Raw genomic sequence first — 27,781 nt, 5'->3', positions numbered from 1 at the left:
ACAGGATCAGGATGGATACCACCAGCTGGGGAAGGTGTGGAGTCGTTCTGGGTGAAAAGTGGCCAGGGACTGCCAAGTTGGCAGAGTGGGGGAAGTTGGTCAGGCAGAAGTTGGGCTGTGAGGGTGAGCTATTACAATATTGGAATGGGGAGCATGGAAGATAATATTTATGTAGTAGTTAGATTTGAAGGGAATGTTGCAAAAATCAGGTTAGCCATAAGAGGAGGCGGTTGCAGGGGTTGAGATGAGAGATGACTAAGGCCTGGTCTACACTGGGGTGGGAGGGATCGATCTAAGTTACACAACTTCAGCTATGTGAATAATGTAACTGAAGTCAGCATACTTAGATCTACTTAATGTGGTGTCTTCACTGCAGTAAGTTGACTGCTGATGCTCCCTCGTCAACTCCGCCTGTGGCTCTCGCTCCAGTGGAGTACCGGAGTCGACGGGAGAGCGCATGGCGGTCAATTTATCGCATCTAGACTAGACCCAATAAATTGACCTCTGCTGGATCAATCACTGCCCGTCGATCCAGCGGGTAATGTAGACAAGCCCTAAGGCAAGAACCTGAGGTTTGGTAGTAGGAATAGGGAGGAAGAGAGAGATTTTGGGGAGATAAAGGAAGAGCCCAGCAACATCTAACCTGGATAACAATCAGAGAGTATATAGAGAGAAGAGTCATTTTCTCACTCAAATGAAGCCATTTTAACAGGAAGCAGTTCTGTTTGTCTCTGATTCAGCAAGATGCTTAAGCATGTCCCGAACTTTAAGCATGCGAGCGGACCCATTGTGATATTAAATCAGTTACTCACATCCTTAAATTCAGTTATGTGCTTAAATACTTTGCTAAATTGGGATCTTAGTTTATTTGGGGAGGATTACTAGCCTCTACTCCTTGTTGATATTGACACACTTCTTTAGCTTGTACTTACATTACTCGTGGACTTCTTTATGCTGATCTGTGTTGATGCCGAATTTTTGTCGTCATCTACTGCAAGAAGAAAATAATTCTGTGCAAACGATACAACTTTGGAGTTTTTTGCATATAGACTTTTATTACATGTAATTCATAGTCTACATACTATGTTAGTAGTGTATTAATCTTACAGTTAAAATTGGTGGATGAATATTTCACAGTGACGAACAGTTAAAGACAACAGGTAGAACTTTCAGAAGTGCTCAGGATTGTCCTAATTGTGCACTGTGCCGTTGATTTCTGTGGGAGCAGAGTTTGTATATGTCTAATATCTGGATTGCAGTGTTAAATAGACTTAAGTGCTCTGCAGCATGTTTTAACAGGCAACAATTTCCTGTATTGAGAGTAATGTCCTTATGAGTTAGAACAACTCCACCAAATTTGCAAATATTGGCAAATCCCTGTTATACTCTACTGCTGCAACTGAAGGGGCTCTTCTTTGAAAAATACTTTTTTTATCAAAAGAATGAACAGATGTTTTATTTTCAATAAAAAAGTCAATATTTCTTGAGGGGTGGGGGGGGGGGGGAGGAGAGGAATACGAAGCAGCTATGGTGTGAAAATAAGTCCATAGAATACTTTTTAAACACTCCTGTGCACTTGGAGGGTTCCCAATAATGGTCTGAAGTAAAAGCAAAAATTTAAAGGAAAAGTTTGGGACAGTCTGTAAAAACGTAAGAAATTGTTCATTTATTTTTATACGATGGCTGCTGGTGGTGTTAGCGCTCATTCCCCACTATTAGTTATGAGAGGCATATGACCGTGACTTTAAAATACAAAAGTTTTAACAGGATATTTGGATTCTCAGCCTGCAACTCAAATATTAGACTTCAGTCAGTTACTTTTTTCAGGCTTTGGGGTAGTAGTTTTATGCAGTGAATCTGAACTCTAGTCAAAATAATTGGTAAGGGCAGCAATGAAAACTACTTTTCCTCTCCCCCCTCCCCCCGCCCTCCAGTTAATCTTTGCTATCCCTTGGCAGTTCTGGTTTCCTCCTTCATTTCTTCCTTCTCTTTGCTAAAATTTTTACAACAATCCTTGCTAACATACATAAACTTTTGTGATAGTCTCCTTTCCATTCATCTTGGTGTGGGGGGATGATGACAATGACCAGGTATTTCATTTAGATCCCCAGAATTCCCCCAGGAGTAAAATTGCGTGACTGCATGCCTGCAGAAAACACCCCACCCCCAACCCCCGCAGAATTCTTGTGCTTCCCTGCAGAAAACGGCAGGGAAGTTGCATGGGGCTGGGGGGTGACCATGGATGCAGTTTGGGGGGGAATGGCCCCCCAAACAGAGGCAAGGCATGGGGGGGCACACGGGGTTGTGTGCCACTGCCCCCCATCATTTCTGCAAATGTAGAGCTGTCTAGCTGAAGGAGGCTGCATTTCAGCTCCACCGACTCTGCAACTAAACGCCACCTCCTGGGTGCCAGTCGTGTTCCCCTTCTGTGCGCTGGGAGCCTTCCTGTTTTCTGTGCAACCGAGTGTCCATGGTGGGGCTGGGTAATAGGGCTGCCCATTCTGGTTGGAAGTATTCGTGCAGATTTAATCATCTGACATCATCTTTCATCCCTGGAGACTCGAGGCCAATTTTGGAGGGTTGGCAACCCTACCGGGTAAGGGGTGTGTGGGGGAAATGAGGGAAGGAGAGTGAGGGGGTTGGGGAAGGAAGATGGGTGGAATAGGGCAGGAGGAGGGGGGTGTGGGGAGGCGGAAGAAAAGGGGATAGGAGAATCACGGGGGAAGTGGGAGCCCAGCATGCAGTGTCCCCTTGGCAGCAGCTGGGGCTTCCCCATTAAGCAGGCCCATTAAACCCTCACCCTACCTCTACACCTGGATCCTGCCAATGAGCCCCCCCCACATCCAGAACCCCACCCCATTGAGTCCTAGCGAGCTGCACCTGGACCTCCTTCCCATCAAGCCCACTCCCCGAGCACCCGGACCCCCCACTGAAACTTCCACACTCAGACCTTCCACCCATCGAGTCCCATCCCCCCCACCTTCACCTGGATCCCCTGCAGAGTCCCATTGCCCCGCACCCAGATCCCCCTGCAATGAGTCCCTGTGCATCCAAATCTCCCACTGAGCCTCCCGCACCCAGATTACCCCACACAGAAACCGGTCATCCCATGCCTGGATCCCCCCTCATTAAGCCCCTCCACACTTGGATCCTGCTGGGCTGAGCCTGCCCATCCACACGTGGCGCAGAGGGACAGGGCCCCAGGGTGTTTTTGGGGTAGGCCCAGCCCTTGCACTGTGTCAGGGTTAGGTACAGCCTCACTGCCAAGTCCTTGTACTGTGGAAGATGGGGGGGCTTCAGGGTGATCTTTCACCTCAACGCAGCCAGTGGCCTGTGCTCCCCACTCCAAATCATTGTGAAGATGCTTCAACTCCATTAAATCGTTTTATCAGTGACCTTTAAAATATGGTGTCCTTAATGCAGGCATTGACTGAAGGAGTCCTTAGCGTAAGTGTCCTAATCTGCTCCTCTCAGCTTTGTCAACCACTGTTGGTTAAACATGTCGGGGAGGCGGGGGAATATAAAATTCCAGCAGACATGCAGAAAAATGCTAATTTTAAACACTGAAAACGACTTGAACAGATTTTTCTCAAATCTTGAATTGTTTTTCCTTCCTCAGTGGGGACTTTAATACAAATCGATTTTGATGTTTTTCTTCAGCTATGCTGTAGTTAAGGGAATGCAAGAGTTTTGGAACATATGGATAAAGTGTGATGTTTCTCTCCCCCAAATATTCACGAAACTCAAAATGGCTGAACTGTTTTTGCTTACACTTTCCAGAAACATTCACTACGGGGCTGAGATCAAGCATGGACACTACAACTCAGAAGGAATTCTTATGGCATCACTAGAAGATGTTACTTAGTGGGGATAGTTTAATTGTTTGTCCCTCTCTCTCAGCAGATTAATAATAACCCTAACCTTCCCTGCTGTTTTGCCCTTCTTCATTTAGGCCCCAATTCAGGAAAGTTCTTAGGGATGTACTTAAGCACATATTTATTTGAGATAGTACTTAAGCACGTTCTGAACTTTAAGCACATGAGTAGTTCCATTCACTTCATTGCAGCTACTCACGTACTTAAATTAATCAAGGCTCTAATTGGACTATTCCACTAGTGTCACTGGTGACAAAAAGTGGAAGATTTTTATTGTCCTGAGTAGGGAAACATGGAAATGCAAAGATTGATGGTGTTGTTTTTTTTCTGTTTTTTTTTCACTGATGAAAGTTGCCAGATTGTCAGCACTAGAAAATGAAGTCTTCTGTTTATTGACAAGAGGTTAACCTTTGGAAACTGAAATGCAAATGTTCCTAGGTTGTCCCACCAATGTACCTCAATTCTGACCTCAAGGGATCACCTCTAGGGGTTAGAAAGAGTTCAGTTTGTATTTTCACCAATTCTTTATCCTCTACATTTATTCTTTTAATTGTATATAGTGATTTTGGTGATGTGGGCAGCTCTCCATTAGAAATTGGACTGTTTCATCAGTTTTTCACATAAGCCATTAAATGGGCATTTGATTTTAATTATTTCTGTAGGGTGATTTATACAGCACAAATGGTCTGCATGGCAGAAACAATACTCTAAACTGTCTAGTCCTCTTGCTCTCAAGGTCTTTAAAACCTGCACTGATAGTGCAGAATGTAATGAGGATTTTTTTAATTAATTACTGATTTGGCAATAATAGATGGTCATGAAGTTTTGTAAAGCTCATAGCACCTTCTTCTCTCTCCTCCAATTTCAGTGTGATAACCTTGTTAAGGGTATGATCCAGAGCTCCCTTTTTTGGCTTTTCTTAGACTGTTCTGAGGAAGTATGGTCTGGTGGTTATGGCACTAGTGTGGGACTCAGGAGACCCATGTTCAGTTTTCTGCTCTGGCACAGACTTCCTGTGTGACTGCTGGCAAGTAACTTAGTCTCTCTGTGCCTTGGTTCCCCATCTGTAAAATGGGAATAATAGTACTTCCCTACATCACACAGTGTTTTGAGGATAACTACATTAAAAAGATGGTGACGTGCTGTGATATTATGGTAATGGGAGCCAGATAGGGTGGAGGAGGTTTTGCCCTCCCGTCTCTTCCGCATCAAAGATTCTAGGACCCCTAGTAGCTCTACAAAATCCACAGAGGGGCCCTTGAGCTCTGGGGACATCTGCTGTAGACTCCTCAGTGAGCTGCCTTTTTCTTCCCACTTCAAGGATCTTCCACTGTGTGAAAGGTGGCTCCAGCGAAATGTTATCATCTTCCAGCTACATTAACATGTCAGCAGATTCCTTGCAAGATGGATTGGGAAGACATGTCCCCTTCTGGCGTGCTTCTCCCTTGTGCAGCAAGGTCTGGTGAAAAGTGGGGACAGTGCTTCAGAGACTGTTCATGAAGACGGTAGGAGGATTCATTGGAGTTCGCATGTGCACAGAAAGAATTCACCACTCACCAACCTCAGGAGAATGCTCCGCTCCCTAGTCAGTAACAGAAACTGAACTCTACAAAGTGAGTGTATCGGAATCTGACTCTTCATGATCCCAGATCTTTAGAATTATTTCCCCCAAGTGTTTCAGTTCACCTTTAATGATGGGACTAGATTGAGTTCACTGTGTGGCTAGCCCTCAGTACATCACCTGAATACCTTCACCAGACCTGAAGAAGAGCTCTGTCTCTATCACCAACAGAAGTTGGTCCAATAAAATATATTACGTCACCCACCTTACGTGGCTCATCCTGGGACCAACATTGCTACAATTACATTTTATATGTCATCTAAGACAGTCTAAAGAAGAGATTAATCTATTTTTTCTAGATTTTTATTTTAATTTCCTGCTGCCCTCTCTTCCCTTTCAGGGCTCATAAAATACTTGCTATATAAAACTTAAACCATGGGTAGTGTGCAAGTAGGGCCAGACAAATATCCCAGCATGTCCTCCATCTGTTCTGCTCAACTGTATCTCATTCCAAGGCAAACCCATCATTATAGACCCAAATTCACGCTTGTCACAGTCTCAGGCAAATATATTTTCACCCCGCTATTGCCTTTAAAAAAACCCACAACAGAAGCACAGAATATTCTGAGCTGAATAATAGTCTCATATTGTGGAAACCTTTATATTAAAGAAATGATGCCAATATGACTTCAGTCTTCTTTTGCCCACGTGCTCAGGGTTTAGCTGATTGCCATATTTGGGGAAGGAATTTTCCTCCAGGGCAGATTGGCAGAGATCATGGGGTTTTTTTGCCTTCCTCTGCAGCGTGGGGCACGGGTCACTTGCTGGAGGATTCTCTGCACCTTGAAGTCTTTAAACCACGATTTGAGGACTTCAAAAGCTCAGACATAAGTTAGGGGTTTGTTACAGGAGTTGGTGGGTGAGATTCTGTGGCCTGCGTTGTGCAGGAGGTCAGACTAGACGATCATAATGGCCCCTTCTGACCTTAAAATCTATGAATCTATGATTCTTGTGAGTTTTTGTTCAAATGAGGTCCTTGATATTGTGGCTCACTGTTGCAGTTGAAAGGAGTTTGTTCCGCATTTGAGCTTTGTTAAATTGAGAACTTTAATCACTACTGCCCATCCAGAGACAATCTATATTAAATGGGCAGCTGTAATGTGATTTGAGCATGAAAAGGGCTCACTTCTTTTAAATGAAAAAATAGAAGATTGAAGGAAATAGTTTACATAATCTGTAAACTAGTTAAGCAGCTGAATATTTAAGATGGTTGAAATTGAAGCTTAGTTGCCCTCTAGGGGTTTTATGTTAATACAACACATGTTAGGTTTTGATTTTTGAAAGGAAAGGTATCAGAGATCCTTGAAATACCTACCTAGTGAAGAGGGTGTTCTGTTTTTGTTTTTTTAATAAATAATAGTTCACCTGGTTCAGAGCCTGGAAGCAGTTAAGTAAAGACTTTGTGCTAGATTCTGAATTCATTTCCAGGGGGGAGCACATCCACGGTAATTATACTTAAATCAGTGGAGTTACTCCATATTATCCAACTGTAAACGAGTTCAGAATAATGCTCTGTTTTCAACCTCTAATGGGGCCTAGCTATTATTTATTTGTGAATCTATGAAAATGCTTCAACTGTGTTTGGAGCTCACATCGCAAGAGGGCTTATCTAAATAGACAAGATGGGCAAAGGGTGGGAGGGGAAACAGAGTCACAGTTGAAATGACTTGATCATGGCCAATCGATGGGTCAGTGGCAGAGGAGAATTGTGGTCTCTTGTGTCTCCTGTCTAGTGTCCTGTCCGTTAGATATTGCTCGCTCTCTCTCATCCTGCAAAGATCTGAGTACCCTCAGCTCCCACTGACTCTGAGAATTAAAGACTCTCTGCTTTCCACAAGTTCATGATCTTGTTGCTCAACAACCCCTTTCACCCATGTCTTTTATTTCTGTTTTGGGTCATTCTCCCTTCCCTCCATATTTGCTTCTCATCTTCATCTTTCTGACACCCAGATATCAACTCCCAGCTACAGTCTACCAAAAATTAAGTCTCAGATAAATCTGTAGTGAACTAACAATATCTTGTGGTTTCAGAGTGAGGTCATTTATGTGGAGAACTTTCTGTGAATCTTGCCTCATAGAAGCCAGCGAACAGTGTTAAAACTGTGATGGAACTTGCATTCATTTTTGAAGTTTTATTGCAGTATGGACATCATTATGGAAATGGCCCACCTTAATTATCACTTCAAAAGGTTTTCTCTCCTCCCACCCCACTCTCCTGCTGGTAATAGCTCATCTTAAGTGATCACTCTCCTTACAATGTATATTTTTTCATGGTCTGTGTGTATATATAAAATCTCCTCACTGTACTTTCCACTTTATGCATCCGATGAAGTGATCTGTAGCTCATGAAAGCTTATGCTCAGATAAATTGGTTAGTCTCTAAGGTGCCACAAGTCCTCCTTTTCTTTTTGCGAATACAGACTAACACGGCTGCTACTCTGAAACCTATCATTATGACTGACTTTTCATTACCAAACTGCTGGGAGAGCAATTCGTCGGAGTTGAGCAGTCCTATCTCATTTTTGTCTGGTGTAGAATGTTTGTGTTGTGGAAAGAGACATGACCAGAATGCTCTTCTAAAACAAAGCTATATCATCTTTGTCTAAATTATAAACATGCAGGTTTTGCTCGTAGTTTTCTAATGGGATGCACAGATAATATTTCAGTTACATTTTTTTAAAGTACAATTGGGTGTTTAAATATTATTATTTTTTTTTAATGCAAACAGCTTTAGCTCTTCCTGTCTCATTACTCTTATGAAAAGATAGGTATTCCTTTTGCGGTATATTACTTTTAAAAACTATTTCTGTCATTCAAATTAAAAGCTTTGGGGAAAAAAACACCCTTCAAATAAAGCTTTCAAAAACCTACCGGAATCCAACGTTTAAAACAGGTCCTATAGGTGCACTCGCAATAGATATGCAAGCACTTGTCTCCTTCCAAACTCTGAACGTGTTTGTATGCAGATGATGTAACTGTGTGTTAATGTGGGGTTTTAAGGGTGTTGCAGCTGTAGGTCCTGATTCTGCTATTGCCTCTATTGGTATAAATCAGGAGTATTTCTATTAGTCAGTGGCACTTCACAGGTTTTATATTGATGTGAGATCAGACCCGAGTCCGCTGTGCCATGATTTGACAAACAGATTTCCAGTCTCTCTGTAATCTGGTTCTTTCACAGTTACGAAGTTGGTTGGTTTTTTTTTTTTTTTTTTTTGGCCAAAGGCTTGTTTTCAACTCCTCCGCTTGTCTAAGTGTTTCAGTTTACATAACTTTTTTATTTGCGCATCTAGTAACTGGATTTATTTTGGAGAAGTGGTAGCTCCTGTGTAGTGAAGTTAAAACCAGGTTTTATTAATAAAGCCCTATACAGATAATCTTTTGGTCTAGTACTCACTGTTTGGTTACTATGCGCACTAATGCCACAGAAGCCGCCATTGATCGAATGCGTGGTGGTATTCCATATAAGCCTTGGCACTGTATCGCAGCCTCAGTTGTCTGTGTCTGTCCACTAGTCACAGCAAGCAACTTCCCTCAGCAACTCTGCCCTGAGTAGGGGCTGTTAGGCTGCAGACCCTTGATTTGTGGTGGCAGTCTTGCCTCTTCCTGCTTCTGTCTCTCCGCTGTCCACCCCCACCTGGCAGTTCATACCCAGACTGTGGCCCTGGGACTAGTGATGCAGGAAACTCCTATACCCTGTCAGCTAGGTCCCCAAGGGGATTTGCCCCTTCATCAGAGGTCTTGCTGACCAGGGCAGGTCCTCATCGAGTCACTGAGTAGATGAGCTCAGGCTTGCTCACTATTTTTACACAAGTGTCTACTTATTAAACTTGTTATAGGGCAGTGGTAACTCCTCCGTAGTGAAGTTGGTTACAAACTTCCATTAATAAACCCCTTGTTGATTTGGCTTAGAAAATTGCTTTGGCTGAAAATAACCAGATTTATGCTGAAGGAGAATGTTTCTGAAAAGTCTGAAATAAAATGTAAGGTGTTTTAGTGACCAGTAACTCAAACATTACACTGGTTTGAAATTTTGGCTTTTGTCTAATGTGTCGTCGTCACACTCTAGATCAAAAATAACTTATCCCTTTGAACATTGCATTTGGTTACATCTCCTTGAAAACTCATTAGCAACCATATTTGAAAAAAACGGGTGGTAACTGAGCCAAGTGCACTGATTACAAGCAGGACTGAGCAGTATTTTGGAAAGGTGAGCACTTTGGAATCAGGCATCGATTCAGGAATGTACTTGAGCAAATTGATGTCAGCGGGACAAACGCATGCTTAAAGTTAAACATGTGCTCTAAAGTCATTTCCTGAATCAGAGTCTGAAAGACTTGTGATGTACTGCTTGTATATAGTACATTCTCACTATTTTCCATAACCCTTACAAAATACTAATCACTCTTGCTCATAGTGCATTTTTGCCGAAAAAAATATTTTCACAACAATTTCAAAGTTACTGGGGCAATTTGGATGTTGGCTTTCAACCATTATTAAGTCGACCAATATTATTCACTCTTTTTCAATAAGCTGACTGCTCCTCCAAGCCATGTATCTGAAATTTTAAAAATTTTACCTTCGTTTTGTGTACGTAAATGAACGAAGGAAGTATAATTTAAAAAAAAAAAAACCACCACTTAAGAAATCCCTAACCCACAAGTACTTTGTTCAAAAGCAGTTCAGTTGCTAAGCTGTGATAGTGTACTCAACTATCACCAAATGTATAATGCCCAACTATTTAAAAAGATGGAAATAAATAGTTAAGGAAATCATAATCTTATACTGTCCTACATAATCAAACATATACATTATTCTTTTCCTGTACAGATAAATGCATATTTTATCTCAACAGGGCAGCTGTAACAAGGACCCAAAATACTTTTTTTTATGACAAATTTCACTATGTAAGCACAGCATAAAATGCTTCTGAAAAAGAAACATTAAAATATATGATCCAGAGTCTGTCATTCTTACTCGATTGAGTAGTACCTTACTTCACAAGCAGTCCAGCCCACAACCATGTACATTTGTAAAATGGGAGACTGGTCTTAAATATTTGGCTCTATATGTTTAAAGTAAGATGTTAAGAATAACGTTACACATCCTGTACTGGGGATGGAGCCATAACAATTCAGGGGGAGGTCCATGGGCTACTCTGACACAATCGCTTCCCTATAGATAGGAGGAGTTTGCGCCTCTAGGATGGTTCCGCATCCTCCATAAAGAGCCTGGTCGACTGTCTGGGGGGCACGCCTTCACTGGCAATGTTAAAGTGCTGCCGCGGCAGCACTTTAACGTGGCTTGTGTAGTCACGGCATAGCGTTGGGAGAGAGCTCTCTGAGCACTCTTAAAAAAACCCACCTCCACGAGGGGCACAGCTACCAGCGTTGGTGCACTGTCTACACTGGCGCTTTACATCACTGAAATTTGCTCTGCTCAGGGGGGCGTTTTTTCACACCCCTGAGCAAGAAAGTTGCAGCACTGTAAAGTGCCAGTGTAGAGAAACCCTGGCTGCAATTATGGTCCTACTTCTTTCATGCAGCACTTTGGGATGGCTTGTGACCCTGTGAGCAAAAGGAGGATTGTGAGTGCCCTGTTCCTGCATGGGGGTACGTGGTGGCTGGAAGCCAGGTTGCAGCCAGCCACAACTCCCCACTCCAGGCCATCCCCTGCACCTGTGCAGGGACACAGGGCATGATCTGGCTCCAAATGTGGAAGGTTTGTTCTTCATTCAGACAAGAAAGAAACACAATATTATATTCTCTGAGTGTTCCATTTAATTTTGAATGGAAAAGGTCCTTCCACAGAAAGTACAGTAACTTGATTAAGCAAAGATGAAATAGTCGGTGTTAAGCCACAGCTGCTGTAGCTGTACAAATTTTGGTATGTGACTGCCTCTCCAGGAGAACAACAAATTGTCTGCTTTATCTCCACCTTGTGGTGGAAAGAGGTTTTCTCTTTAGACTGCACTCCTGGCTTGTTGCCAGTGTAGCTACTTACCGTGGATCTCTGCTTTTACAGACTGACTTTCTTTGGGCAGGGAGTTCAGCTAAGGAGTCAGTCACTATGAAGTAGTTGTATTTTATCAACTATATTACACTTGCTTTCAGATGCCTCTGTGCGTGGGACAGCTTCTCCCAAAGGAGATGGGAAAATCAGCACTGAGGCTACGTTGCGCTGCTCAAGTCTGATGTAGGTTGCTTATATAGAACCAGGCATTGACGGGCAGTAGCCACGGGGGAACTTGCATTTGTTCCAGTTCTGCCTCTTCCAGCGCCTGATATTGTAACATTTGATGTCAAGGATTATTAGCATAGGGTGGGGAGAAAAATTAAATTAAATCTGCACTCTTAAAGGTAACACTTGTTTGAAGCAATTTGGACTAATAGGCTTGAAGATGACTACATTTGTTGCATACTGTATATTTGCAACCTGACAAAGCCTCCTCACTTTTTACAGCTATTTTGACCTGAGAAACCTATTTGTATAGCAGGCATTCTAGAGAGGACAAAAACCCAATCAACTAAGTGTAAAGTAAATTAAAGGAGAGTATGTTCACTTCAAAGAACATCGAGATATTTTTCATAATATTTTTTAAAAGCCTTTCTTCCTCGTATTAATGAGCATTAAAGCTTTAACAAGTCTTTCTTTTTCATTGTGAGGAGGGGGTGTGTGTTTGCTTTTTACACTGTTCTTTTGGTTTATTTTCACATCTAGGTAGGGGTGCTGGAACCAACTTTTTTTTTATTTAAAACAATATGTGATAGCGTTCTTATTTTGTGCAAAACCCACATATGGAATAAAGGGAAATCAGGTCAGGTCAAGTGTTGAGCTTGGTAACTCCTGACATGCACTTTACTATTTGCTTCTTGCCCTCTTTATCATTTCTCCTGCCCCAACTCTTTCTTTTGCAACTGTTTAAATTGAAATTCTATTGAAATTGTAGTGCTATTGAGATATACCAGTTATGTACCTATCACTGCTGCTAAAAGGTCTCTGCCAAATGTCCCTTCAACTATCAGCTGTAGTCAAAAAATAAACTTTGGTTATATTTTTAAGATACAACATTTTAAAAAATCATTTTATTCTAGTTATGTTGTTGTTTAGTAAATCACCTGCCTCCACTCATGTTCAATTTTACATTTTGATTTTGAATCAGATTGCTTTTCATGACATCATGTCTTTTAAATATTTTGGTTTTTTAAACACAGGTGAAACTGGGCTATTCCTTTTCTTTCTTGAGAATTTATTTAAAAAGTTAAGATCTTTCATGTTTTTCAGCACCTGTGTACTGTGATGGTATGAAACACAGAATAAACAGTTTGCAAGTAATGTATGAAAAATAAACATGAATTATTATTTATTAATATTACAGCAGTAATTAATCAGTTGCGATTGTGCAAGGTGCTGCACCAACACAGTTAAAAGTGGTCATTATAATTGCCCTACTGGAACACACCTTTAATCTATGTAGGTTACTGTCCAATCTCTGACAGCAGCAGCCAGCACTAGCTGAATCAGGGGAAGATGGAAGTAATCCTGCATAAGACAGTTATGGAATAACCTCCCCCTGCCAAAAGGTTCTTTCTAAACCCCATTAATCCGAGGCTGTACTGTGCCATGAAACACTTCCAGAATTTGTGTTAAAATCCTTAATGTTTTAACTGTAGTTTTTTATCTATATAAATGTCCAATATTGAGTGTGTTTAATTATTGGCCTCAGTGATACTTTGTGGCAGTCAGTTCCACAGGCTATGTGCATTGTGTGAAAAAGTTTCCTTTCACTGTTTTAAATTTGCTGCCTTTTGCTTTTGTTGACTATCCCCCTGTTTTTGTCTTATGAGACAGGGAGAACAGAAATTCCCAATCTACCTTCTCTGTGCCATTAATTATTTTGTACACACTCTCAGATAGTCCTGATCTTTTAAACCTTTCTTCTTATGGAAGTTTTTCCATGCCTCTAATCATATGAGGCCCTATCCTGAAAAGTTTAACATTTGCTCAAACTTTTTGTAAAAAGAGAAGTAGAAGAGTAGTTGAGTGGTAAAGTCTCTATTTCAAATATGTTGGTTTTTTTGTTACCCAGACTTTTTAAAAAAAAAAAAAAAAAAAAAAGCTTTATGGAGGTTGTACTTAGTGCTTAATTTGTAACAAAAGAGGTGCCGGGACTCAGGCAATTTTTTACTTTCATAACTGACGCAGCAAGCCAGAGGGGCCGGGGCTACGAACTGCCAACCCTAGAGGTGCTGAGGCTCAGCCCTGTCACAATTAAGCACTGATTGTAGTTTTCGTTCATTGTATAGAATGCACATTATATTGTAACGTCTATCTAAAGGCAACTAGTTTTAAAATCATAGTTAAATTTAAAGAACTCCCAATAGTCAGGCTAAGAGGATTCTCCAAACTGTTTTAAAAAAATAAATCTCTTTAAAAACCTAGTGCTTTTTTATTGGGGGAGGGGGGGAACAAACACAGGGCTGGTCTACCCTGAAAACTTACATCAGCATAGCTGTGTCTTTCCGGGATCTGAAAAATCCACACTTCTAAGAAATTTAGGTTTGCTAACCTAAACCCTGGTGCAGACAGCGCTAGGTTGATGGAAGAATTCTTCCCTCGACCTAGTTCCAGCCTCTTGGGAGAACCCCCCATCATTGTAGTGAGTGATTATGCTGAAGCGCTACAGTGATGCAACCACAGCTGTAGCATTTTAAGTGTAGACATGACTTAAGAACTGTGATCTTTGCATGTTTAGAAACTAAAGTAGGGTTTCATTGTACGCAGCAGCTATAAAGCCAGTAAGCAGAGGAGGCAAAAATTAACCGATCCTATTCCCAGAGCTATGCTGACATTCTAGATGATGCTGTAAGCAAATAGGGAAGTAAAGAAGAGATGCCATGTTGTCTTATGTCTCTTGTAAAGTACAAGACAAAGAAACAAAAGTCTCTTAGCATGCTTGGAGAGGGCAGATGGCATCAATGGCATGTCAAAAGAGCTTTAAGTTCTTACTTGGAAATGACCAAGCCATTTCAGGAGATTGCTTCCCTCTTGAGCTTTTCTTCAAAGGCCAATAACAATCGGTCCCAGCCCAGAGGTTATCCAATAATCCAAATATGATTCTGTCCAACCCTGCTATGAGCTTCTAGTGTAACGCTACCAGAGGGACATTAGAGCCCTGACCGTAGCTGGTCTCTGAGATTCATAAGGGCACCGTTAGAGTTCAGTTTATTCCTTTACTCAACACGGTTATTTCCAATGTAGAGCCAAATTGGATTCTCATTCCAAGAGGGCAGTCCTTTAGTCTTCAGTTTGTTAACTTCTCAGCCGTCATCCTGGTAGTTACTACTGCTGCTAATCCCGTATGGTGGGGCTTCACAGATGCAATTACATGAGAAAGTTGATCAGTCACCTGAAATATTGTGACTGTATTGCCTCTGCAGATCCATATGGGCTGTCTTTTCCTGGCTTCTTTGCCATTGTATAGCTACTTCAAAAATCGGGCAGGGAGGAAGTGAATATGATTATACAGGCAAGGATAGTCTAGAACTTTGACTACATCTTTTAGGCCAAGAGCCTAGCAGGGTTCAGAAAAGGATTTGACGTTGATATGGATAAGAATTTAAAAGATCACCGCCAAATCGCCAAGGGCCGAATACTCAACTGATGTAAATCGACATTCTATTAATGTTAGTGGAGATATGCCAATTTACAGCACCTAAGGTTGTTTTCCCAAGTGTTTTGGAAGAGAGAAAGCTTCATGCATCAGGGCATAAGCCAAGCTTCTACCAGGTAAGTATTAAGAAGAAATGTCCCCTGAGGAGTGGTTATTCCATAGGTGCCTACTGCAGGATTTCTTGCATCTTCCTCTGAGGCAGCTGTTAATAGCTGCTGAGGGAAACAAGTTAATGGAATAAATGGGTCATTGGTCTGATCCAATATGGCATCATTATGTCCCTGGCAGTTCAACTGCTTCAGATTGGTTCCTGAATTTTGATGCATGAAGTTGCTACACTGTGGATGTGAAGAGGCAATCTAATTCAGAGGATTCCAGCATATTTCCTCTTCACACTGCAGTTTAATCCTGATTTTCCCTCTATCAGTTTTCTATGTGTGTATTCCCCTTTCAACTGTGAGACACTTTTCAACATTTCATACTGGAGAATAATAGACCTTCTCCAACTTATTGTTGGATCCACTGATCGTGTTGCCACTTCAAGAGGTGGCTGCCATTCCATGCTGAGAGAGCACTGTTGGGATAGGAAAAATGGCCTTTGGTATTGTGAATAACCCCCCTTAAAAGGATTCTTGGTTTTCCCCTCTCCCACTCCTAGGGAGCGTGTTATGATCTAATTGTCTGCCTGTCTGCCACCCCCAGTTTGGTGGTGGTTGTCTGGTAAAGCTGGTATATAGCTTGAGATACTTTGGGAGGAAAAGCATTCTATAAATAATTATAAGTGTGTTATAACAGATGAACATTTGGAAGGCAAATAAAATATTTGATCTGGTAACAGAGAGATTCATTTTAAAGAATCGGGGTTTATTTTATGTAATTTTTGTTTGCCCTGTATAAGATGTATTTAATTACTTCATTCCATCTTTCTGTATTCAAATTAATCTTATTCTTATATATATTGGTGCCCAAATTAGAATAATTCTTTAATCAGCTGTGTTGTGCCTACCATAGTAGACTAGAATAGGAAAGCCACTCTTGGCATACTGAGATGCATATATTTTATTTTTTGTTGTAATTTGAAAGTAAAATCACAAATATTGATTTCTACTTGACTGGAGAGATGATTTAGTTTGAATATCAGTCTGATTTTAATCAGGTGAGAATTAATTGAGTTGGAGGTATTAGATATTCAGTGATGTTAACTGAACCATGATCAATCTACAGAGAAGCTTTCTTTTGTACTGTGTTAGAAATATCAAATAGCTCATGTACTACAATATAAAAACAATCTTTTCATGTTCATTCTACTACCCTCTTGGCTCATTAAATGCACCAGTAAATCCGTTCTGTGCACACTGAGTAATCTTCAAAGTAACTAGCTAATAAATCACAATTTAATACAAAATTAAAAGCATAACTGTCATAAAATAACTGATATACAAAGTTTTGTATCACTTTAATATCTTGTATGTATTTTAGAAACAAAGGATTGAAAGCGTTGGCTATATACTCTTCTAAATATCAGCTAAATTCTGCTGTTTTCATAAACACCATTGCTGCTTTGATGTTTTTCCTGTGTTGATAGCGCTAAGAGAGTGATTCAAATCTTAGAAATATGTCATTTCTTATTTTATTTTCCAAAAAAGAGAGAGAGAACATTAAACCTGGTCTGGATCATGATACAGGCTTTTTTTTATTTTAAGAGTGTGATAGCAGTATCATAAGTGTTGAGAAAATATAAATGGTGAGATAACACCTCAATAGGACTTGCTCATAAGTAGTAAAATTGTAAAGACTTTAAATAAACTACAGCCAGAGCTGAGGATCGATTGACCTTGGTAATGGGTAATACTACATATATTGAATGGATATTAAAAGTGGGTGTACAGTAATTGCTGATTGCAATAAATCAATTAGCTTGCACAGCACTTTGACAATACAAAGTACTAGGTAAGTGCAAAGTAGTAGTATTGTAACACTTTATTAGCAAGGTATTTTAATACGTTGATTGTCATGAATCTTCAACATAATGAGTTTTCCACACACACCCATAATGTAAATGTTGATAACGCCCGTACACTAAGAATAATGCTATTCTTTGCATATTTATAGATAGGCATAGTATTTCCATGCTTCTTGTTGTCCAGACGTGATAAATTGTAGTTATAAAATAGGTAATCAGCTTAGTATTCACCATCTTTGTACATGGGTAGCTCTTCAATCCATAATATTATTCAAACATGAACACTTTAAAAATGAAGAAAGCAACACTGTTCCCCTCAAATTCACTTTTAGCTTTCTGAGTGGCCTCTATTTAAAGCCAGAGAATGCTAGTCTTCCGTGATTAATTTTAAAATTACTTTTGGGTGGAAAGGATGGTTGACCAACTTTTTTCCTATTAAAAATCCTTTCATTTTATATCTTTAACTGAAACTTTCATAACCTAATACAAAGTGAACATTTTAAAAATAAATTCATACCAAAATTAGAACATCATTTTATATATAAAGTCGTGGGGAAATCCATCACTCCTGAATTTTTAGGGCAGATAAACAATGAAAAGAAAATACAAACACTTTGTCTTATTTTCCCTACTGCGCAGTTGGCATTCTCTGCCGTGTTTATTCAGTAAGAAGAGAAATACCTGTGACAGCAAGATAATCTCACATAAATTCAACCTTTGCCCGGTTTAAAGATTTTTGGGCAGATCCTCATCTAGTGTAATGGAACTAAGATAATTTACACCAGATATGGATCTGCCCCATTAAATCAAAGTCCAGGCAGTTCTTCCTCTTAGTAGAGAGCACTTGGGCAAGTTCAGAGGATTTTTTTTGTATGTGATCAAACTAAAAAACTTATACATATTAAAACTTTATAAAATATTTTAATATTTTGTTTATTTGTCCCACTGAATGTGACCACAAATGGAATAAATGTTTGTAATTCAAGTCTGTGTGTTATATAACAGACACACCCATCCACCTCCACCCTGAGTGTTTTAGTATGAATTTTTCTGCATCTAGCAAGAAACAAAGACCCTGTACTTACTGGGGCTCAAAGTTTAGGAAATATGTTCAAATTTTGTTTAAATGTGGTTCCATTCAAACCACTTTCTGATATGAATCCTGAGCTAGGCTATAGCACTGGGTTTTTTTTTAACATAGAGCATAATTTGATCCTACATCAGTTGTCTAACAGCATTGGTAATCAGTTTAGTTGGAACTCCTTTTAAACAGCATTAAATTATATTTAAAGGCTTGTGGAGATGGGACCAAAAGGTCTCACGATCGTATTAATTTTCCATGATCTATTATATGTAAAAATGTTCAGCATCATAATCTTTTTTCACGTGTTTAAGATCGTTTTCTCACATTACCTTGACAGATCAATCATCTTTAGAAAAATAATTCAGTGGGTAGGTGATTCTGTTACATGCCACTTGTCAACTGTTCACAGAGAGCTTTTTTTTCTCCATTGGTAGTAATTTAAGCTTATAATTCAAAGAGGACTATTAAGACTCACTTGTATTCACTTGTTATTGTATTTACTGTGTGTCAGAACTGTTTAGTGTATCCACACATACTGCAACGATATGTAACGCCAGCCTTTCATTTTGATGTAGCACTGAAGAAACTGATGTAATTCAAAATGTAAAATTATAGTTGCACGTACTTTATCTCCTCCTACCTTTTAGTGTCACACCAGTCCAAACCCTTTCATACACCAAACTGTCTATCACAGAAATGCAATACAGTGTGTTGAGAAACCTCATAAATAATAGCTCAGTTTCTTTTATAATTTGTTACTAAAAATAATGATACTCTATAAAGCTAAATAGAATGTGTATCTAAAACACACACACACACACACATCTAGTTTGGCTAGAAATTCAGATTTTGTATGCATTTCTTTCTGGCTCAACTTGGATCCTGGTTCAGCCTTGTGGTTCAGTCCCTACCCTTCTGAAATAAATGTACTTGAACTATAGACTATGACTATCCGTATTGTAATATATTTTCATTCTCTCTAAAGTAAATCACTACGTTGAGGACATCTAGAATGGTGTACTAGGTTATCTATTTTTAAAATTGTACGGGAAACAAAATGTTTTAATAATCAGTTAAAATGCTGATTTGTTTCAGTGAAGTAACTGTTGTGTAATAGATGTAATAATGAAATAAGGGAATCAGGAAGGATATTAAATTGGACAGTACATTTATCCTAGCATTCAAGATTATATTCCTCAGTGTGATAAGGGCACAGATGTGAGAGAGAATCAGAATGAGGTATACATGAGAAATGTGTCTAAAGCTTTAGTTAATTTGGGTTTAATTTCTTTACAACAATAAAAATGAGGTAAATCAGCTTTGTCTGAAATGGAGAGAGGTGATAAGTTGGTGTTGAAAATGAGAGATGGCCCTTGTGCCTGTGACAGAGAACTTCTGAGAGTCATATTTAAGAGGAAATACCTTTTATTATTCTTGTATGGCTTCACTACTTGTGAATCAGGGATGTTATCTTTGGATACATATCAGTAAAACTGGAGCTGGTTACGGTTTTAGTAACTCAATTAGCATGACCAAGCAAACAAATGCTACCAAAGTCAATATGTCTCAAAAGTGTCTTTGCCTAGGATAGGGTATCACACTGGAAATGGAGTTATATCACATTTAACGATGGTCTGTTTCTGATTTGGTGTTGCCACATGTTGTGAGGCTAACTTTCCCATAGTTTTGAGGCATATCCATCCTCGCTTTTTGGCAGGAAGTCACATATTTCTGATTACTTACAAGAAGCATCTTTTCTTATATTCTTGTGTATTTTGTGCAGCCCAGGTCCAACAAAGCAGTGACTCTGCAATATCGCCACCCAGCTACTTGCCAGAGGGCACGGACCGGGGTGAAATTAGATGAATTCACCTTGCTTCAGTGTTCCTCCAGATCTGGAAGGATAGTGGAGGGGAAGAGGAAGTAGGGGATTCCTTCCAGGACTTCCCCCATTTGCTCACTCTTTGCTTGTCCCTCAAAATAGTCTTAATTCTGGAGCCGTTGCCTGCATCAACAGAGCCTTCATCATCTCCCTAGTTTCCTCTTTGAAGGGACAGGATCTGTTCTCTTCCACTTTCCTCCCTGAGAAACTCTCTAAGTGGGCCCCTTCTCCACAAGTTCTCTCAGGGTGGATTTGATTTAAATCACTAGTCAGGAAGACTCAATTTAATAATGGATTTCTACATAAAAGTACATTCTTTTTGGTTGTTATAAACCTTAATACATTTCTTCACAACTTAGAGGTAGATGTAGGTTTCATTTTTAGAAGGTACACACAATACATTTTTAAAGTGATTTATTCTGAAAACTTTTCAGATTAGTTTTACAGCTATATCAGAAAATTAATGATTGCTTGGTTATTTCATTTACCAATGATAATTGAAGCAGATTTTTATGAAGTCATTGGGAGGTGAACTATCTCCAATTCAACAGGTTAATCATTAATATTTGGAGGATTTTCTTGCCATGCTGTATTAGGAGGAGAACATCACCAGACAGACATTTAAATTGTTGTATTTAACTAAAGCAACATTATTATATATTCTGAATGTTTTTCTTCAACAGCAAACATATAATATTTTAACAAAACAAGCATATACATTTTTGAATTTAATTAAACATTCACTCCAAACTGTGATTGACCAGTTGGTGACAACTGGTGTAGGCTAACCAAGTTTGTTTGACAGCTTGGAAGTCATTAACTGGGGATTCTGAAAATGGAGCGTGAAATCCTGCTCCGCTGATGTTAGTGGAAGCTTTACAATAGACTTCAGTGGGGCCAGGATTGCACCCAGAGTGTCTGAAATGGGAGAAGCTTGGTTTGCCGTCACTTAGTCCTGCCTGGTCTTTTGATGTATGGCTGACACCCACAGGAGAGGGAGTACTCCTTAACTACACACACAAACCAGTGGACAAGTTTTAAAAAATATTTTATTGTACCACAAAAAAGTCAAATTTCTGTCTTTATTTCCATATTCTGGTGCCTCCCATCACCAGAGCTGAGATCATTATTGAAAGAGCAACTGTTCCTCACTCAGCATGTAATATCAGGAAACAGGCTGCATTCTGTTGAATGTGAAAGGTTAGACTCCTGGAGTTATAATCTACATTGGTAGCTGTTAAAAATGAAAATATTAAACTATTATGAGTTTAATCAGATCTTAGATATTTACTTTTTTGTCGTAGCCAATTATGTACCTTGAAGTTACTGGTCTGCGGTATGAAAATAGCTAGAACCAGAATATTGTGGTGACAGCTAAACCTAATATCTGTTTCTGTAGATTTTGATTTGAGATTACATCTGAAAATACTGCTCCCAATTTGTGCAGTTATTCCCCAAAGCAGATTTTTAATACTGGAATTTTTGATGTTCTGCATTTAGAGATCATAAGATATTTAATGGAAAAAAATATAAAATTGGAGATAATTAAAATTAGAACAATGCTCTCCTGGCTGCTGGAGAGCTTCTGGCAAATATTTCTAAGTAAAATGGCCTTGCACCGTAGTCCCTTACACCATTATCTCATGGATTTTAAAGTGCTTAGAAATACAAGGAGAGAGGAGTAATTAAGTAGTGTGTGTTCATGCGGCGATGTCTAATATGCTCTAACCTGCTCCTTTTTTTCCTTCTGTGTTAAGTGTCGGGAACATTAAAGCTATATAGCTTGAAGCAGTTTTATCACTTTGTAATGATGCTTTCTGTTTGCGTGTCCATATACCACAAGCAGGGCCTTCTGAAGCTAGGGAATGCTCGCTATGCATTTCCAGATTTGTTCACTGGGACATCACGCCTTCAACCAATCAAGACTGGTGAGCTAACAAGTGAGAGGGACCTCCTGTTGTCTTCAGCCTTTTTTTTTTTACTTTGCAGCTTCCAGAAGGACTGATTATTACAAAAAAGCAGCACAGCACTTTGGCATGAGCCTGTGGGGGCTAGAAATCAGAATGGTCACTAGACAAGTCTTAAGCTTTAGAAGGCTTTTAATGAGAGAGCCACATTTTATTTTTTTATACTGATTATAGCTGTCACGTTGCTATGAAATGGTGAAATAGGGCCACACTGTAGAAATCTCCAAGAAACAACAAAAAAGCTGTACATTTTAATTCAGTAATAGCATTCTCTTAAAAAGAAACTAAATAAATACCCGGGTGCTATTACAGCACATTTTGCATATCTTGTATTGCTCTTATTTTTCCTAGCAACACCATTTTATAATACATGTAGGTCCAGCTGTTCAAAAGCAGCCTTAAAAACTTCATTTTTGTGGACTTTTAAGTTTTTGCAACTTGCTAAAATGGAAACTAGTGTACATATATATCAAGTAGTCTGGCATTTTAAGACCGTATTCAGTTTCCGCATGAAAATGTTCCCTTGGGCACGTGGCACCTTCTTTTCACTCAAATCTCACTAAAATACACTTATTTTGGAAAGGTTTTCAGTGTTCATTCACCTTTAAAAAGTGCATTATATCAGTATATAGCCTGCACTGCCTTTAGGTTTGACCATCCTCTGGTGATATTGGTACATTATACATCTGAACTATATTGTTCATGTAACTTCCTTAGACATGAATACTTTCCCAACTCACAGGAGGATTTTGAAGGTAGCATGGTGATGGGTACTGTAAAGGTAGATAAAATAGTGATTTGCATATGCACTTCTGAGTTTTGCCCCAGCAGAAATTTGCCCCAGGAAAACTACAAAACAGCATGTAACATTTTAGAAACCAGTCTGAGGCCCTTTAGAAAATTTCCCCCAAAATGGTCAGAATAGGCAGTGCATCATTCCTGTATTTTTCATTCACAGGTCTTTTGTAAACAAAAAGAAAATGTAAAGCTTGACCTTACCTTTTCTCAAAATGAGCCTGTAAAAAGGCTCCCGTCAATATTTTGGGGGAACTTTAGATAGATTCTCTGCTTTCCTGTGAATTGGAGAAGTCCTTCTGATTTCAGTACACAAGCAGGCCTGCTCAGGTGGCTTGAAACCGTTTAACTGGAAGCCCACTCCCTCTTTAGTCAGTATATAATATGATAGGGCTTCAACAGAATCAGGATCAAACCCACAGCCAGCCTACTCTTCAGCAAAACAGCAAGATTCTCCCTGCTACTTTTGTGGAGACAAATTTCCCTATGTGTAGAGCCCTGCAAATCTTCAGATACCTGCTTTATATCCACGAATATCTGAATCTACAGATGCTTGTTTGCGGATCAGATGTAGATACAAATTTTGTATCCACACAGGGCTCTATCTATATTTACTCCTTATGTGCCAGCATCATGCAGAGCTGAGCCTGTGGAGGGTACGTTAACAGAATAACATTGCACTAGCAACTGCTCAGTAAGTTAACGTGAGCCATTGGAAATAGTGTCCCGGCAAATATACAGGGCCAGATTTTTTAAGGAGTTATGTTGGGGGTCTGCATACAAATATACACCTATATTAAAGAATGTGATTACTGTTGTTATGCATGCAGATGAAGAGGTACTCAGCTACATTTGCACTTACAGTCAATGACTTGAGCCTGGCCCTAGTAGCCTTGAGCTCCCTTTTCTACTAACTTGTTTCCCAGCATCAGCTTACCCAAAAAGTATCTATATGTACACTAAACTTGTAAAATGTATTTGATCCAGTGACTTGCTACTGTGTAACTACTTCACATTGATCACCGTTTTCAAAAAACCATGAGAGTAAAAACACTAGTGTACAAATGTGGAGGAGAAACATGGAAAATCAGAGCAACAACATAAGACTGCCCGTACTGGGTCAGACCAGTGGTCCATCTAGGCTAGTAATCCAGTCTTCCAAGGGTGGCCAGTGCTAAAAGCTTCAAAGGGAATCAGCAGAATAGGGCAACTATCAAGTGATCCATTCCCTGCTGTCCAGTCCCAACATCTGGCAGTCAGAGGGTTAGGGACCCCCTAGAGCATGGGGTTTCATCCCTGGCAATCTTGGCTAATAGCAGTTGATAGATCTGTCCTCCATGAATTTACCTAATTATTTTTTGAACCCAGTTTTGGCCTCAGAACATTCCCTGGCAACGAGTTCCACAGGTTGACTATGTATTGTGTAGCCGTGTTAGTCTATATCCACAAAAAGAATGAGGAGTACTTGTTTGTGGCACCTTAGAGACCAACAAATTTATTTGAGCATATTTATTTATTTGTTGGTCTCTAAGGTGCCACAAACAAGTACTCCTCATTCTTTTTGCTGATACAGACTAACACGGCTACCACTCTGAAACCTAATAATTTTTGTTGCCCTTCTTTGTACCTTTTCCATTTCTAATGCATCTTTTTTGAGATGGAACAACCAGAACTACGCTCAGTATTCAAGATGTGTGTACACCATGGATTTATGTGGTGGCATTGTGATATTTATTGTCTGTTATCTTATTAGCCTTAAGGGTTCCTAACATTGTTAGCTTTTTTGACTGCTGGGTCACATTGAACGGATGTTTTCAGAGAACTACACACAATGACTCCAAGATCTTTCTTGAGTGGCGACAGCTAATTTAGACCCCATCATTTTGTCTATATAGTTAGGATTATTCATTACTTTACATTTACATTACAATATTTTACATTACAATATTCATTACTTTACATTTTTCAACAAAAGAGTATATTTCCAATTTTCAGCTGACATAATTTGATTTATTCTTACTTGTTTAGCTTTGGTAGATTTTGCTGTTAATGAATCAGCAGTATATTTATTATACTGTTAAACAGTGTCCTAAATTCATCTGGCATAAAGTAACTGTTTTGAAAAGTCAGTTTACCGATTATATCCACTAAAATATCTGCACACATTTAGCTAGGATCTAAAAGTGCATATTGTTGAGCAGAAAAATATAGCTTAACAATGACTTTAATTTTTGCAATCATAGTAGCTTTCTATTTCAGCATTTTAAAAAAACCCATCACCTCTTGTAAGCAACTAGTCATAAGTACCTGTAAGCAAATGCCAATTAATTTAAACAAAACCTATTCTATTAAATTCTTTAGATATTTTTTGTAAAGTTATTGAATGGAAAGAAAATTAATTGCACACTACACAGGGTAACTAATAAGTAGGAAATCAGTTATAGGCTATGCATTTTTAAATGTTGATATTTAAAGAACCTCATACATTCCATTTTTAGTTTTTGTGTTATACAAAATAAGATACTTTTCTGAAGGCTGGGTGGTTCCTTTCACTGCTGCAAGTAGATGGAACTGGGATCCATCATCTCGCTCTCTCTCAGGGAGATGTGTCTACTCTGTGTTCTCCCCTCTATGAGACACCCCTGAGAGTGATCGGTGGGATTTGGGGATAGGGAGCAGAGCAGATGATCAGCTATTCTCCTTGGCATTTCCTCCTGCTGACTCTTTGGATTTTAAAGAGGAAATGCATTCTGGAGTCAATGCTACTAAAGGCTACTGCACAGTGCACAGGAGATACAGCTAGTAGTAGCAAGGCTCCTTTGAGCTGTGCTGCTATAGAGAAGAATCAGCAGGGCAGCATATTTTCTCCATGGAACTAGTGGTTTCCTTCTTTGTGCAGCCCCAGGAGCTGTAGGAGTGGGAGACTATGCCCGTTGTATGCTCCCAGGTCCCCAAGGACCTGTCACCAAGGCGAGGATTGCTTGGAAACTCCACGGCGTAAACCTCACCTCAGTGTTTCCCAGCTCCTCTCCAAAGGGCTCTTTCACAAGAGGAAATTATCCAGCTAGTGGTATTTAATTGGTTTAGTAATTACTGTCATTACTACACTAGATTGTAGTCATTATTATGCTTAGCAAATTTTGGAAGCCTAGTCATAGAAGAAACACGTTAACAGTCCTAACTTTTATTGAATGACACTAATGAAGTCATTGATTTAGTGTTTTTAACATACACAAGCTATTTAACCACAATAACATTGACTTATCAGTATGAAAAGTAGAGAGTAGAGTTTTAAATGGGATTTGTCACAGAATACACAGCTTCAGAAATTGGTTGGCGGTATTAGCAACATCACTGTATATGAGAGTGTTAATGTGTTGTATAGTATGAAGGAAAGATCCTAATTAAAATCTTGTTGCTAAACAAGTGACAAAGACCTTACAAACAGCTTGAGGCTCCAGGCTAGCCGTTGTTAGGCTTGAAGATCAGACTCGGTCAGTGAATGAGAAAATGTTTATAACGTGATTTGTTTTGTTCATAACACACACAAAAATGCAACCAAGCAGCATTAGTGGTTTATTCAGCGTAATATACATACTGCAATTTCTGGATATATTTCATAGTGGCTGCAGGAGTGAGCCATATCATTTAGACATTAGATAATATCAGAATAGGTATGTCTGCATGGCATTTGACCCAATTAAATTATTAGTTGGATACTAAAGGTGTCTCACTATCATTCAGGCTGAGTGTTTGTGAGGTCTGCGTTTGGCAGAGGACACCGTGGTATTCAAGAGCTCGGAACCAGCTTTTGCTCAAAGAGCACCTTGGCCAAGCAGCACATGGTGCTCCCAAAATGTGTAGTTTGGAATACATAGTCCTCTCACTTCTAGCAGCAACAGTCAGGTGTAGCCATTGAAATAAATAGCCTTAAACTGGTGTACAACTGGTTTGAGAGGCAAATCAGGCCTTGATTATTTATCATCCACATCAAAGGTAAAGATTTAAAGATAGGTATGTCTACACTGCACACTAAGCACAGGCTCTCACTCAGGTTTGAGCTCAAGCCCCCCTTCTATCCATCCATACACACACATCAGATTGACTCAAGTCAGCAAGCACTCAGGACCGAGATCCTAGGATGCTGCTCAGGGGATGGACCAGAGCCTGAGTCTCACTCTGACTTGGGCCCAAGCCCTGTCATTTTGTAGTGTGGATGCAGTTCACGTCGCAGAGCTGAGTCAGAAGGTCTGCAAATTTAGTGTGGACATGTTAGCATGGCTGAGAGACCTGGGTCCCGCAATTATAAACCTGGTATGGACACTCAAGCGCACGCTTGGAAACACAGAGACCACAAGCCCCACAGACTCCGGTTTACAGTGCGGCATAGACATACCCATAGTCACACAGTGTATGTGCTTTCTTTTGCAACAGCTAAAAGAGTAGTAATCTCCTGACAGTTTAGCATCAGATTTTAAGATGCTCAGCTAAAATCAATGAGAAGTTTTGACTTCTGCCAGACTGCAGTTGTGTCTTTAAAAAAAATACATGAAGCTCATCAATGACCTAAGTGTAATGCTTGGCTATACTGAAGTTACAAAAGTTCCAAGCTTGCCATAATGCCAGAAACAGGTCAATTTGGGAGTCAGATACTCTTTTAAAATAGTGTATTGTACTTGTGTTAATGTGGATCCATAGTAAAAGAATCTAAACTCTCTATTTTTTATATTTCAGCTTTTACCAAATGCTGCCAAGAGTCTGGCTTTCTTATGGTGGTGAAATGTCAACAGGAAAATGCAGCCTTGAAAGAATGTCTAACTACCTAGTAAGTCACCCTGAAAAAAAAATAAATGTATATTGCTACAGTCATGATGCCATTGAGAAACTGGGGCAGGGGACAACCACCAAGACCTTTAGACAATGC

The 27,781-nt window shown here is 39.6% G+C and overlaps 1 protein-coding gene across 1 annotated transcript in view; it reads left to right on the top strand.

The window, feature by feature from the left end:
- CMC1 (C-X9-C motif containing 1) overlaps positions 1 to 27,781 on the top strand; it is a 70,224-nt gene that overhangs the window by 36,439 nt on the left and 6,004 nt on the right. Inside the window, exon 3 of the mRNA XM_084619488.1 lies at positions 27,592 to 27,682. Coding sequence (XP_084475614.1) covers positions 27,592 to 27,682 — 91 coding nt within the window. The remainder of the gene's footprint in view (positions 1 to 27,591; positions 27,683 to 27,781) is intronic.

Source organism: Lepidochelys olivacea (genome assembly GCF_965140295.1).
Source record: "Lepidochelys olivacea isolate rLepOli2 genome assembly, chromosome: 2".
In the NCBI taxonomy this organism is placed as follows: Eukaryota; Metazoa; Chordata; order Testudines; family Cheloniidae; genus Lepidochelys; species Lepidochelys olivacea.
This window is presented reverse-complemented; position numbering and strand designations above follow the sequence as displayed.